This window comes from Festucalex cinctus, chromosome 17 (genome assembly GCF_051991245.1).
Source record: "Festucalex cinctus isolate MCC-2025b chromosome 17, RoL_Fcin_1.0, whole genome shotgun sequence".
Classification (NCBI taxonomy): Eukaryota; Metazoa; Chordata; class Actinopteri; order Syngnathiformes; family Syngnathidae; genus Festucalex; species Festucalex cinctus.
Genome location: NC_135427.1, coordinates 1,722,311 through 1,736,711, shown reverse-complemented (window position 1 = coordinate 1,736,711; position 14,401 = coordinate 1,722,311). Strand labels below are relative to the sequence as shown.

Genomic DNA, 14,401 nt, shown 5'->3' with positions numbered 1-14,401 from the left:
TGTAAAACAAAGAAGCGAAATATGTTTTTTGATCGAGTGATGGAATTCTGACAAATAAATGCTAAAAACGTCAGCTGAATGCTAACTGCTAGCCAGAGACTTCTACAAAACCTGCAGTGGTGGTGATATGCTGCCCCCTGGTGGCTTGGGGTGGTTTAGGGGATTACAAAGTACGGTATGTGGGCCACATTTAGGCCCCGCTCTGTTCTTCAATCCGGCTGCATTTATGTAGATGATCAACAGTACTGTAATGTTTATGACACTAATTTACCTGAATTCCAAAAAAAGTGGTTAACTCAAATGTGTTTGAACCTTTTCAATTAATTTAGCGAATGAAATAATTGGTTAATTAATTAGTTGGAAATGAAAAAAAATCCTGCATTAGTAAAATAAACAAAAATATAAAACATAGTTCAATAAGATGTTTAATAAATAATTGCGTTGATGAAAAATGATACCATTAAAAATGAGAATTAGTTACTATTTTATTTTGAAAGATGAGTGCATAAATCTAAATCTGTATTTATTTACTCGTGAAAAAAAGTGAATTGCTGTCATTAAAGCAATTACAAATACTAATTTAATTTAGAATCATTTTTTACTATCATACATTTTCGTTTTAGCCCAACATAGTTATAATAATAGTTGGAAATAATGATTAAACACAAAAAAACATGAATATTATTATATTATAAATATTATTGTATTAAACTATTCTACTTCAACATTTATGTTATGAAAAATAATTAATTGTAAATAATCATTTATTGCTTTATATTAATAAATAAATGGTAAATTGAAAAATTGTGAAATAAATCAAAAACAAAAATAAATTAAAAAAATCTGCATCGATAAAATAAACCATTCAACAAAATTTAAAAAATTATTTTGCTAAATATGTAAATAAAAAGTTAATTGCTATCATTAAAGCAATTATAAATATTAATCACAAATATTCATTTCATCAACAAACGAGTTGGCCCAACCCCTATTTTAAATACTTGAGTGGCGACGCATACTGATGCTCAACTGCTTTTACCTCATCAAGCACGTGTGTTGCAAGCTCACAGCACCTTTCAACAACATCTCTAAGGATGCTCTCGCTCTCTCCCTCACTTTCTTTGTCTCAAGGCAGCTCCGCATGTTTGATGAAATAAAGAGAGAGGAGGATCTTGTGCGTTTTTCAAAGCGTCAAGCCGCCTCGGGCTCATCTCAGCTCCTCTGGGTCCACGTGGACCCGTTACAGCGAGCTCCCAATAAAGCAGCGGGCACCATTTAAAGCAGGTAGATATTTATGGCGCTCCCCGCAAGGCCTTCTCCTCCTCGTTGCGACCCACATTCCTCGTTCCTCGATGTTAGCAGGAACGGGACGGGGGACTCGACTCGAATCAGACTTAAGTCGCCAGTTTGCTTGGCTAAAACTTATGAAAGACTGAATAGAATAGAATAGAATAGAATTACTAATTTACAAAAAGCACGGGGATACGGTTAGCTTGCTTTAAGGTTTAGACACAGTGTTGTTTACATTATTGTTTACTTTGGAGACCGCTATCCAAAATGCCTAACACAACACACAATACAACGCAGTTCCCAGAAAGATGAAGACTTTTACTGGCTAGCATTTGCATTTTTTTAAGGTTGGAACACCATTGTAACTAGCGGCGTGGCTGCGTAGAAACCAAATAAAATAGAGAGGGTGAGGAGAGGAATCTTCAGAGAGTGCAGTAGTGAATTGTATCAGCCAGTTCCTCTCCTCTCTCCTCACGAGGCTTGAACTGAGTGTCTTCTCTCCTTTTTGTGTCGTGCTTCACTTCACAAATATGGCACTTTACTGTACTTTAATTTATTTAATTAAATCTCCGGTGTAATAACCTTATTTATTGATTGATTGAATTTTTATTTTATTTTTCTTATTATTATTATTATTATTAATTCAATCTCTGGTGTAATACCCTTATTTATTGATTGATTGAATTATTTTCTATTTTATTATCTGTTCTCATTGCTGCTGGACATGTAAATTTCCCAGAGGGAGCCACCCCAAAGGGATCAATAAAGTCAAGTCTAAGTCTAAGTCTTAATAGATGTCAAACAGGTAAACCTGACACAAATATTCATAAAGAGCAGTGTGTTCTCACTTATTTCTATTTTCTTTATTATACAGTATTTATTTTTTAACTCATTTGCTCCCAATAACGTGTAAATACGTTTGTTTGTTTTTTAATGTTGTGTCCCAAAGACGTATTTATATGTTTTTTTTGTTTTGTTTTGTTTTATGCTAGAGCATACAGAAGGCTCTCAACTGCAAAGAACGGTTGCAGAAATTGCAGCAGCTGGCATCAGAGCAAAGGAGATAAACCAGGGCCCTCTAGAAAAATAGCTAAATTACTTAGAATTTTAAATTTGTGAAAACTGATGAAACTTAGCTCTCTTCTAATGCTAATTGTTGCAAAACGGAAACAGATAGAAACTTTTTTTTTTGAGACTTTAATCTTTCTTTTGGTAGGTTCCATGCCTTTATTGCAATAGAACACAATATTCTGTGGGCCTTGCAAAATCAGTCAAAATCCAGTAAAACAGCCGGGAGCAAACGGGACTACTTCTGTGAAAATGTCTGGGAGTGAATGAGTTAATACAGTTAAGAATATGCTAAATATAGCATTTTTCTTGAGCACGAATGGATTAATTTCATTTCCATTCATTTGAATGAGGAACATGACCTCAGTTGGCAAATATTTTGGTTCGCAAAAGCAGTCACTGAACGGATTAAATTCTGTTTTCAAATGTAGAAAGTAAATGGAAAAGCTGCCAGAAAAATAAATGTACTTAGTTACTTCCCTTTCACTACAATCATGTTAGCATCTTAGCATGCTAGCTCCTTCAAGCACCACTGAGAGATGCCAGTTTGGATTCAGTAGGGAGAAAATGTAATCCTTCAGCGGCGACTTTTTGTACAGTCTTTTTGAAAATGTCAGCTGTGCTTCCATCAGGCGTCAAGTCCAGAGGGACGCCGAAGGCCTTCTGAGGAGAAACATACAGCCGGCAACATCCACAAGATGACGCCTCGGGATGTGCCGCAGCTGCTACATGGATGTAGCTACGCGCAAACGAGACAACACAAGAGATGTCTCTGGAATTAATTGGAAGATGAGCACATCGCTCTACTTTCACGCAGTTGGCCTATGAAAGTGCAGAGGCATGAATCCATGGCAGTAAATATTATTGTCCCTCTTGAATGTTTAGCGAGGGACATAAATAACATCCACGTCCACTGTTGCTCCCAGACGGAACATCCTGAGACGCACTCATCGGTCTCTGCTCGGGAAGGAACGAGGCGGCCGGTGGGAAAGTCCGCTGAGCGCTGACTCATCACCTGACTCACGCAAGCCGGCATTCCGGGATTTACGTTTGACAGGTCATGTAATGTAAATGAATGATTATACAGTTGTGACATCATAAGAACATTCATGATAATATGGAATTAAAGTCACTTTTTTGTTATGGGGGTATTTTGTTGTTTAAATAATAATAAATTACAGAATAAAGCATCTTTTATAAGTATTAGAACTAAATTAATGGGATTTTTTTAATCAAAATAAGACCCATAAATTATTATGGGAAATATAGTCATTGTTATGTAAAGTTACAATTTCAACATTTAAAAAAAAATCACAATATTATGCGATTAAAGTAAGATTATTCTTTAAAATAAAGTCATATTCGTACAAGAAAAATATATTTCTTATAATAAAATAAATCTAAATATTATGGGATTATTGTCATATTTTATTTATTATAAATGTAATTTTTTTTCACTTATGTTTTATTCATGTAGCTAAGTCTTTAAATGTGTTGATAGATGTATTTAGATAATGTTGAACATTATGTAGCATTGGTTATTTTATTAATATTTGAATTTATTGTAATACATAATTACTTAATTATTTGAATTTATTGTAATACATAATTATTTAATTGTATTTGAATTAAAAAATAAGTATGATTATTTTATTAAAACAAAATATTTTAAATATTTTACATGCACATACAATTTTGTATTATAAATGTGATTTATAATAAATCAATAATATAATAAATGCCGCTTGCTGTCATTTACTTTGTGATGATTATTATTTTGTGCTGATCAGGGGAAGATACAAGTTTTACTTTTTTCTGTCCCCTTTAATTTTTTTATTTTTTTTTTAAGAGTGAAATAAATTTTGTATTTGAATTGGATTTTTGTAATAAACATTTGAATTACAGGTTTAAGTCATATTTTGCATTACAAGAAAATAAATAATTTATGGCATGAATGCAATGTTTTTGTACAAATGAATAATGTCACAATAAAAAAAAATTGTGGGATTTAAGACATTTTGCCTTTCAAAGTTATTTTGTTAGATTTATATTTGGGTCATAGTATTCCAACATTCAAGTCAAATAGGTCATAGTGACAACACGTGGAAACGGGGAATCACCGTGATGACCATTGCCATGGTTACAAGAGGCCACAACCGTTGCCATGGAAACGCGTGAATGAGGTCATTCGGGGAACCGTTGCATGGCGCCCGCGTGTCACTCTGTAAACGCTGCTCTGATTGTTTCAACATCTCCAAATTAAAAGACGCATCAGTTTTCAACATTCCGGAATGAAATGGAACGTTCCAGAAGCGGTCCTGGCTCTCATCAAGCAAGTGCCGCACCCCACCTGTGATGTCACTTCCTGTCCTGTCTGTTCTCTCAGCTCTCTCTACAGCTGGGCGGCTAACGTCACCTCAGGCCCCGGTCGCCGCGGCAACATAGGCGTGTTCCACCACAGCTGCATCAGACGCACGGTCAACGCTCTCCAGCTTTTTTTTGGCAAGAACGAAAACGCCTCAAACTCGTCACCGAATAGACCATGCGTGACAATAAACAAACTTTCTGGACGTGCAGCGCTTGTCATGTTTGTAAGATACACACGACTCATGAAGGTTGTGTGCTTCATGGGGACGCCCGTGATGGGATTGCACGCGGAGGACAAACAGTGTGACAAACACAGTAAGAGAACATAGTAATGAGCAGGGGCGTCATGTCTATAATACTGATTTTTAAGGGCCGTTTTGAAATTAGTTATTTACTGATTTCTCCAAAACAAATACAAGCGAATATAATTTTTATGATTTAAAAAAAAATTAAAAAATCCTGGCTGGATCGTTCCTTTAATTTTTTTCCGTTTTTTCCCCCCCCCTTCAATCGGTTAATTAAAAACTGTTTTTTTTTCCACTTATGTTTTGTTCATGTAGTTTTTAAATGTGTTACTAGATGCTAGGGATGCAACGATAAGGGCAATATCGTTATATTGTGATATTAAAACTGCCACATTATCGTCGTCGTCATGTTCACAATATTTAAAAGGAACTCATCTGTTTAAAAAAAATGTCAGGTTGATTTACATTTGTGCAGTTCTAGCACCCTCTAGTGGCTAGTTTATTAGTGCAATTTAATTTTCATTAGGGATGTTTTGACCTTCTATGTTTAAAATCTATGCTAATTGTCAGATGAAGGGGAATCTAATTTGCTTGTGAAGCGATCAATGTGTGCTTGCATTAGCAAATAAGTGCCTCAATATTGTTATTAGAGATTGTAGCTGGTTTATATGCATTGCTGTTATGTACAAAAGCAAAATATTGTGCTTTTTTTTTTTTTTTTTATAATATTGTGATCTTTTTTAAATATCGCCAACCCCCCCCACAATATCGTGCTAATTATCGTATCGTGACCTTCATATCGTGAGAATATCGCATCGTGATGTTTGGATATTGTTACAGCCCTACTAGATGCATCTAGATAATGTCAAATATTATTGAATTAAAGAATAAGTCTGATTATTTTATTAAAATAAAACATTTCAAATATTTTACATGCACATACAAATTTTATGTAGAGTTTTATAGTCATTGAAAAATAATATTTAATGTGCATAATTACTTAAATACATTTTTTTCTAATTGCTATGTCACAATTTAGCAAATTCTGTTTTTTCCCCCCCCCCCAAAAAATCAATACTATTGGTCAGTCTTACAAATTATTAAATTGTTGAAAATGGCTTGCTCTCTTTGCTGATACAACGTTTCAACCCAACGTTTCTGTGGTCTCCTGAAAAGTCACATGTAATGTAAATAGCATATTATAAATAACTTCAATAGTAAAGTAATAATCCAGTTACTAGTCACAAAGCTTGTTTGGCTCATCACTCAAAAAACTCGCCTCCTCAAGAATCTCAAGGTAAGTTTTTAAATATGCAGTGGACTGTTCACAGTACCATGAGGGACTCCACACTTTGACAAATGATGTATATATTGTACAAGGATCATCCACAATCAGTCTGAACAAAGAATAAAATAAAAGCAAGGGATAGCAAATGAAAAAAAGGTTGTTTTACTGATGTCGTGATTACAACCAGTGAGTAGATTAAAGTTTGCCACTGAAGGCCGGGACGCCGTCCGAGGGATGCTGCTGCACGCGGGGAGCATCCCATAATAACCCGCTCCTCCTCCTCCTCGCGCTACTGTCGCCAAGCCAAATAAAGCCAAAGAAGTCACGACTTGAACTGAGTCTGAAATGTTTTTGTCATGAACCCAACATGCAAACATGACATTTTTAGAAAGTCGTGTAAGGAAGCGTAAAAACTAACAGAGGAAAGCCGAAGCTGAGACTCAATTTAGGAGGTTGCAATGTGAGGAATAGCATAAAAAAAATAAATTAGCAAAAAGAATGAAGCCATTAAAGAAAAAGTCATTTCGAGTCGCGTCTTCGCTCAGAGGAGCTGACAGCCGCTAATGACTTTCAAATGCAACACAAACAATTTCTCCATTTTATATCGCCTGCGGGTTGAACGTGGGACATAAAAACCAGTCCAACAATTTTTACTCTTATTGCATCTATCACCTTCATTTTCTTATGGAATCGCAGACACGCAGCATTATACTCCATTTGTTTACGAGGTCCAAGTTGATCTTGGGATTCATATTAAACCCACAAATGACTATTTTGAGCTTATACCTTGCGTCGTCGCCGTGGAAACCGTGAATGAAGTAGAAGAGGACGCGTCATCCGCCCGCTCATCCTCCGCGCTTTGGCTTTACACTTTGCCGCTCAGTCGCACAGTTTAGGCGGGATTAACGCTGCACGCTTGCTGTTTCGGCGATGAGCTGAACTGCGTCTGAACCTCTGGCGACCCACATCTGGATGGGAGCGATGCCATTCGGGGGGAACAAAAAACTGGTTGATGATCTTATAAAAGTGCTAATTTGTTGTGTGAGGCTGGACATGTTCCACCCATCTATGTAAAGACCAAACGTGAGGATGATGAGCTTCTACGTCTCACTAATATCTTTTTTTTTTTTTTTTTTTCACGGCCTCTGTCTGCAGGCCGGCGGTCCCAGCTCACGTTCGAACAAACACGTCGCTCGATGAGAGGCGACAAGTCGACCCACTTTCTCACTGTGTGGTGGACGCGAGCGCTAACAAGCAGCCCTCCGCCAAGGCCAAACAGTCAAGTACATTATTCCCTGGGAAAAAAAAAAAGGAAATAAACGTTGAAAACCGTTGCAAATGAGAACACAGGTGACGGTCGATAATGTTCCGCTCCAGTCCTGCAGGTGGCGGTAAAGTAGGTGACAAAGAGGAAAACCACTAAACAAAGAAGAGGCCAGTTTTACATTTTTACGTCAGCTAGCTTAAACCAAGGATGCTACGGTTGGATACTTGTCTAGGAAAATATTCCAAGATACTTTACAACTACACAACCATTCCAAGTTATATAGAGACTCACATTTTAACGTACTTGGAGAGTTCGCAACACCGTAGTCTACGTTCTTCATATTGAAGCCAATAGCCATGTCCGTTAGCCTTAGAAGGACAAAATAAAAAGGAAGAAGAAACTGCGCTCACCAAGAAATGTAAAGTGTTTGCATACTTTGTGGATTTAAGCAGGATTAATCACATCTCCTCTCATCAAGCATGACGTGTCACCGTGTTTAACCGGTACGGCCGCTAAATACTTGGACACCCAGTTCAACTCTTGGATTAAAAAAGCTTTTCTGGAACCAAACACCAAAAGAAAAAGAAAAAAAAAACATTTTGTCTAACAGGATCCAATCGCAGAAATGTTGAACAACATGAAAACTTATCGTGGAAAATGATACACGACTGCCATAAGAAAAACCTGTATGCCACTTTAGGTCCAATGGTGTCATCGTCACGATTTCAAATAACTCACTGGTCACTTAATTAGGTACACCCTCTAATTAGTTTCAATATCAAAAACAGATGTTTACTTTTGAATGACGATAGATAGATAGATAGATAGATAGATAGATAATTTGTAACCCTAGCTAGCTAGCTAGCTAAATAGGTGGGTAGATAGCTATTTACTAGCTAGCTAGCTGGTGGGTAACCCTAGATAGATAAGATAGATTAGAATCTAATCTATTATCTAATCATTAGATAGATAGATAAGATAGATAGATAGATAGATAGATAAGATAGATAGATAGATAGATAGTCCTCAGTGGTGATTGTCAGATCAATACGTGACAGCCATGCCACGGAGACCCCCGTCATCATTGCAGGTGCCTAAAGGGTATGGAGGCGGGGGGGTGTTAAGGGGGCGGCGCCCACCACTCCACGGACATCATGTCCGCGCCTGTGCGTGCGCGTCCACGCCATCAATCACACTACGTGCACGCGAGCGCGGACTCCATCCATTCCCCTTCCTACCTGCCCACTGTTTGGTTGGCGAGCTGTCTCATTCGGTTGAACTGCTTCTTCATCTTGTCGTCGTCTTCTGCGCCACACGAGCTCCGCGGGGTCTCATGGATGACGTCCGCCGCCGATACAGCCACGCCGAGCGACCGCTCCTGCCTTCATGGCGGCGACGAGGGCGGCCGGCCGGCGTGTGTCCGTGGGGCCGCCTCGCTCGCTGCTCCCGAGGTGACCGCGGTGGTGCTTGTCGACCGAATTTGCGCGTCCGTGCTCGGCCACTGACAGCTTTCTCTCTCTCACCCTCCCTCCCGCGCTTGACGCTGGCGGCCCGGTGCATCTTGGGAAGTGTAGTCTGCAAAACACACGAACGTTTTGTTGACCCGACAAGCGCTGTCATTCAAAATGTCGAATAAAATACATCTTTGTCTTGCTAAAAAAATATAATGAAAGCAGTTAGGCACCCGCGGATTCACATATTCACGGTTATTCCAATATATTTTAAATATTTGTTTTTGTTTTCATTTTCACCTCGGTTTTCTTGGAAAACATGTAATGTTTATCGACGTTTTTAGGTTTTGTTATGTTCTATAAATGTCTGACAACTGAACTGAACCATTTATTTATTTATGTATTTATTTATATCATTTTACCCGCGAAAGCTCAGTTATTTCAAATATATGCACTGTTACATTACCTAGTTCGTCTGTAGCAATTACACAGCAACATCGCTTGGGGCAATATAGAGTCAAAGGTCTGCCTCAGACCCCAGGCAATAGCCGTAGAAGAAGACGAGCCGCAAGCCCAACAAGTAAACTTCTTGAATGACAACCAAACTAAAAACTTTTCACCTTTTCATCGCTGACGTAATTCCTGCCCGCTGACAAGTCGACACACATCAGCGCACCGCTACGGCGTCTCCGGCATCACTCTGCGCGGTTAGGAGCCAACCAAAATGCGGGATCGAACTAAAGAACTGGGGAACGTAAGTGTGACAAGTACTGTACAGCCCTGCAGTAGCGTTTAGCTTTAGCATGCTAGTTTGCATTTTAGCACTCTGTCGAGTAACGGTCGCAAATGTCACCTTTCACCATGCAACAACTTCCAACACGGGACGGAATCCAAATGCGTTTAAAATGTCTTTTAGACAAGTTGACCTTTTGCTTTGCCCCCACGCTCGCTTTGGGCGTTGTTTTTTCGGCGACTTCCGCTGGAGGATGTGCAGAGTGGGCGGCAGTGGTTTTCAACCAAGACAGTAGACACAGTTTACATTCGATGTCACAAAAAAATGCAGAAACATATATTTACTGTTAATGAACATTTTACGTACCATTTAACCCAGTTAAGTTCTAACCATTAAAAAAAGACTGAAAATTAAACTTCTTTGAATATATATATATATATATATATATATATTAAATAAAGTTGCAACTTTTTTTCCAATTAAACATTTAACTGAAATGGACAATTCAGTGTCACATTAAATTTTTTTTTAGCTAACTTTTCATAGTTTTCTCTTTTTTTTTTTTTTACTGGTGAAATGTGATGGTTCTCCATCACAAAAATTTTATATTCATATTTAACTTTTTTTTTTTTTTTTTGTGGCAAAACGGACATTTCACGGTCACTATTTTTTCTTCCATTTTTTTTTTACTGGAAGACATACCACTTTTTTTTTTTTTTTTTTCTCTCTCTTACCGGTGAAACATGCCAATTACACAAATTTTGTGTGTGTTTTTTTTTTCCTTCATTTTTTTTTAACTGACAAACTGGGATAACTCAACTACTACTTTTTATGTATTATGTTTTGTTTTTTTCCCTCTTGCAGAAACATTCATCCATAAACATGTGCCTTTACTCACTTAGTTGAAGTTCATTTAATTCCATGGTCATTCCTCAAATCACAAAAGTCAACCCTTCTCCATTAGAATAGAAGAAAATTCCACTGTTTTCTCAAAAAAAAAAAATTGTAAAATGTTCCTGTGCGCAGAAAGGCGACGCTTCGGATGACGACGACGAGGGCAAATCTCTGATGATCAAACCTGGAAGCTCGTCAGCCAAGGAGGAAAAGGACAATGAGAGCTTCTTTAAAAAGGTCAACACGACTTTTCACGAGTTTGCGAATGATTTAGCACACTGCTTTTGAAACCGGTTGACAATTTGGTACTATAAAGTGTGTCGTTTTTGGCATGTGCAGGTACAAGAAATCCACGAAGGTCTTTACAGCCTGAAGAGAATGGTGTGCGACCTTGAGAACAAGCAGAAGACAGTTCTGGGCGTGGCGCTACCAGAGGAAGGTGAGATGTGCTTGTTTTGTTTTTGTGTACGATATGTCTAATGGAGACTTCTTGGGTGTGACATTGTCATCTTTGCAGGGATGAAGAAAGAGCTGCAGACGCTTCGAGATGAGATCAAGACGCTGGCCAGTCAAATCCACAAGAAATTGAAAAGTAAATGTCACAAGTTTACAGCATTACTCTCAAATATAGTGAATTAAAAATCGCTGTACTATATTTAACTCATTCACTCCCAGCCATTTTCACAGAAGCAATCCCGTTCGCTCCCGGCTGTTTTACTGGATTTTGACCGATTTTGCAAGGCCCACAGAATATTGTGTTCAATTGCTATAAAAGCATGGAACCTACCAAAAGAAAGATAAAAGTCTCTTCTTTCATCAGGAAAAAAAAAGTATGTTTCTATCTGTTTCCGTTTTGCAGCAATTAGCATTAGAACTGAGCTAAGTTTCATCAGTTTTCACAAATCTATTTAAAATTGTAAGTAATTGAGCTTTTTTTCTACATGGCCCTGGTTGATCTCCTTTGCTCTGCTGCCACCTGCTGGCCGTTTGTCTAATAACTACCATTTCTGCAACCGTTCTTTGCAGTTGAGAGGCTGCATCAAAGCCTTCTGTATGCTCTAGCATAAAAAACAAAAAAACGTATAAATACGTCTTTGGGACACTTACATTAAAAAAACGTATTTATACGTTATTGGGAGTAAATGAGTTAAATATTGCCCCCATTAAAATGTAGTAGAAATTGTACTGAAATCTATTTTTAGTTATTTTATATTCTTAATTTGTTTTTTTTCAGGCATCGAGCCCAAAAAAGGAGACGACGATGGCAAATATGTGTCCGTCAACGCTCGCATGCAACGCACTCAGGTGGTCCCTTTATTTATTTTTTTTGTCCCCCCCCCCCCCCCCTATCCAAAGGACTTTTTGACCTAAGCGCTCATCAAATTTTTCTACAGCACGCCGTCCTGTCCAGGGAGTTTGTGGAGCTGATGGGCCACTGTAACACCATCCAGGCGCAGTACCGAGACCGCAACGTGGAGAGGATACAGAGGCAGCTCAAGATCAGTGAGTCGCACGTCATACTTGCTCAAAAGATGATTTACGAAACGACGTTCTCTTGTTTTGTTAGCTGGCACTAGCGTGACAGACGAGGAGCTGGATTCAATGCTGGAAAGCGGCCAGACAGACGTTTTCACGCAAAATGTGAGTACAGGAGGATGACGGCGGCAAGCTTTTGATTTATTTTTCAGAACCGTATAACCGCAAAATATTTGGGCATGTATTTGTGTTGAATTTGCGGGGCAGATCCTGAGCGACGCCAAAGCCACCAAACAAGCGCTGAACGAGATCGAGTCGCGGCACGACGAGATCCTCAAGCTGGAACGAAGCATCAGAGATCTTCACGACATGTTTCAATACTTGGCAATGGAGGTGGAGGCTCAGGTAGCATATTCGCTTTTAATACACTATTGTTTTTTTTTTTTTTTTGATTTTTTCCTCAGTTGTGACGCGCCGGTGTCGGTGTAAGATGTGATCAGGCTGCCTGACGAGCACGTCCCGCTACATGATTGGCTGGAAATTACCCGGTTGACGTCAAACCTTGGAAAGAAAATATTAAAGATGTAATTTAAACAACAAAATGTACGGACTGAAATTTGTAAAAACGTAAATAAACCTAAGAATATAAATGCAAAATTTATATTAATATTGAAAAATAATAAAATAGATTGACTAAATGATAAATACACAAAATAATTTGTCTCAGATGTGACAAATATTGTCAGTTTAGATTGTTAATGTGTTCTTATTATCATTAAGACTGTTTTTTTTGTTATGATTTGTGAACAGCTAAAAAAAACAAACCAAAGCTAACTTCGTTAGCGCTGCTGTATTGACGTCACTGGCAAGCGTGAAGGCGCTTCAATCTATTTATTTATTTTTTCACTCAAAGTATCATGCTTTTATATTTTTAGGTTTATTTAAGTTTTTACCATTTTAGTCAAGTCATTTTGAACAACGGATCATTTCCAGACAATCCTGTAGCGTGACGTCACCTGCAGGCGACCCCGATACAATCTGGCAGCCCGATCACATTTTATAACGTTTGAGAGCATTTCAGTACCTCTTGTGTCCTGTAGGGGGAGATGGTGGACCAGATCGAGCACAACATCAATCAGTCGTCCAACTACGTGGAAAGGGCTAAGGAGAATACAGAAAAAGCAGTCACGTATCAACAAAAGGCACGCAAGGTAACGTTTTTGTAGTTTAGTAGTTTTCCTCACTACTCTCATATATACTACAGTTGTTTTGTTTTTTTTAATAAAAATATATATATAAAAAAAACAACTAAAATTAAGCATTTTTAAAATATAATAAAAGCAACACAAACTTGCTTTAGAAACACTGTTTTGCCACACCTGATTTTCTTTGTCCCGGTGCAGAAAAAGATCTGGATCGCAATCTGCTTGGCCGTGGTCATCATCATCCTCGCCATCTCGCTGGCCGCCACCTTCTCCTGACGCAGACGGGCCGCCTGTAGCGCGAGGTCCGGCTCACTGAGGAACGTGCCCCAGCACCTTGCGTTTGCCTCGCTAACACGTTGTCGGCCTTCCCGGTGTCGCTCGTCCCTGTAAAAATGTCCCATTCATCAAGAGCAGGACTGTTACAGCAAGCGCAACCCCCTATCAGACTGGAGCCTGAGCGGCGCTGATTGATCAGTACTCAGGAACATTTTTGGTTTTATAGGACAAAGGGGGCTCTCTTTTACAACTAATTGTACATAATGTATGGTGCTGTTCACGCAAACTTTACATTTTAGAGCAAACTGCTTTGGTGTAATTACCGTATGTGGTGTAAATACAGATGTTTGTAGCCCCGCCCCTTCGGATTTTAATAGCATCACGGACCAGTTTTTGTATTTATCACGTGAACTTGGGACGTGTGAGATGCTAAGAGCACATTAAATTCTGAAACATCTCATCGTGCACTGAAACAGTCTAAATGTTTTGTTTTTCTTCTTCCTCTGCTTAGTCAAACTCGAGCTGCAGTTGCAATGAAACAATTCGGAAGTTTCATTTGGGAAAAGCAAGTATTGACTTGTATTACTGTGACTTTGGTTTTACAATAAAATGCTGCCATGTCTTCTATAGTTTTGTGTCATTTAAAGAGGAAAGTGAAACATGTCAACTTCCATACTTGCTTGAAAAAAAAAAATAGTACAATATTTGACATACATATTTAACTTTTTTAATCCATTTAATTATTTTGTAAATACTAAAAATAAACTGCACATGGTTATGTGACATTTTAAATCAAGTAATTGGCTAATTATATACTAAATTTCTAAATTCAATTTCTGTT

At 38.2% G+C, this 14,401-nt stretch overlaps 2 protein-coding genes across 7 annotated transcripts in view; one reads left to right on the top strand and one right to left on the bottom strand.

Annotated features, from left to right (window-relative positions):
- Window positions 1-9,070, bottom strand: part of LOC144005601 (rho GTPase-activating protein 44-like) — a 33,803-nt gene extending 24,733 nt beyond the window's left edge. For 2 of the 5 annotated variants that reach the window (XM_077503922.1, XM_077503924.1), the window contains exon 1: window positions 8,764-9,070. In XM_077503922.1, coding sequence (XP_077360048.1) covers window positions 8,764-8,816 — 53 coding nt within the window. In that variant the 5' untranslated portion in view covers window positions 8,817-9,070. The remainder of the gene's footprint in view (window positions 1-8,763) is intronic. The other 3 variants (XM_077503927.1, XM_077503928.1, XM_077503925.1) reach the window with 2 other exon arrangements.
- stx4 (syntaxin 4) lies at window positions 8,742-14,187 on the top strand. 2 transcript variants are annotated; one of them, XM_077503929.1, is made up of 10 exons: window positions 8,742-8,976; window positions 10,736-10,840; window positions 10,943-11,042; window positions 11,121-11,195; window positions 11,838-11,908; window positions 11,998-12,106; window positions 12,171-12,244; window positions 12,347-12,484; window positions 13,180-13,290; window positions 13,483-14,187. In XM_077503929.1, the coding sequence occupies exons 1-10, from the start codon at window positions 8,863-8,865 to the stop codon at window positions 13,558-13,560; spliced, it is 975 nt and encodes a 324-aa protein (XP_077360055.1). In that variant the 5' UTR covers window positions 8,742-8,862; the 3' UTR covers window positions 13,561-14,187. The 2 variants fall into 2 exon arrangements, with proteins under 2 accessions (XP_077360055.1, XP_077360056.1); XM_077503930.1 differs by lacking the exon at window positions 8,742-8,976 and adding an exon at window positions 9,500-9,730.
- Window positions 14,188-14,401: the final 214 nt, after the last annotated feature.

Bases quoted from the DNA above. Each gene is read 5' to 3' on its own strand.
- stx4 (XM_077503929.1), top strand. From the start codon at position 8,863: ATGACGTCCGCCGCCGATACAGCCACGCCGAGCGACCGCTCCTGCCTT. The intron at 11,196-11,837 runs GTAAATGTCACA...GTTTTTTTTCAG, and splicing joins AATCCACAAGAAATTGAAAA to GCATCGAGCCCAAAAAAGGA. The intron at 13,291-13,482 runs GTAACGTTTTTG...GTCCCGGTGCAG, and splicing joins ATCAACAAAAGGCACGCAAG to AAAAAGATCTGGATCGCAAT.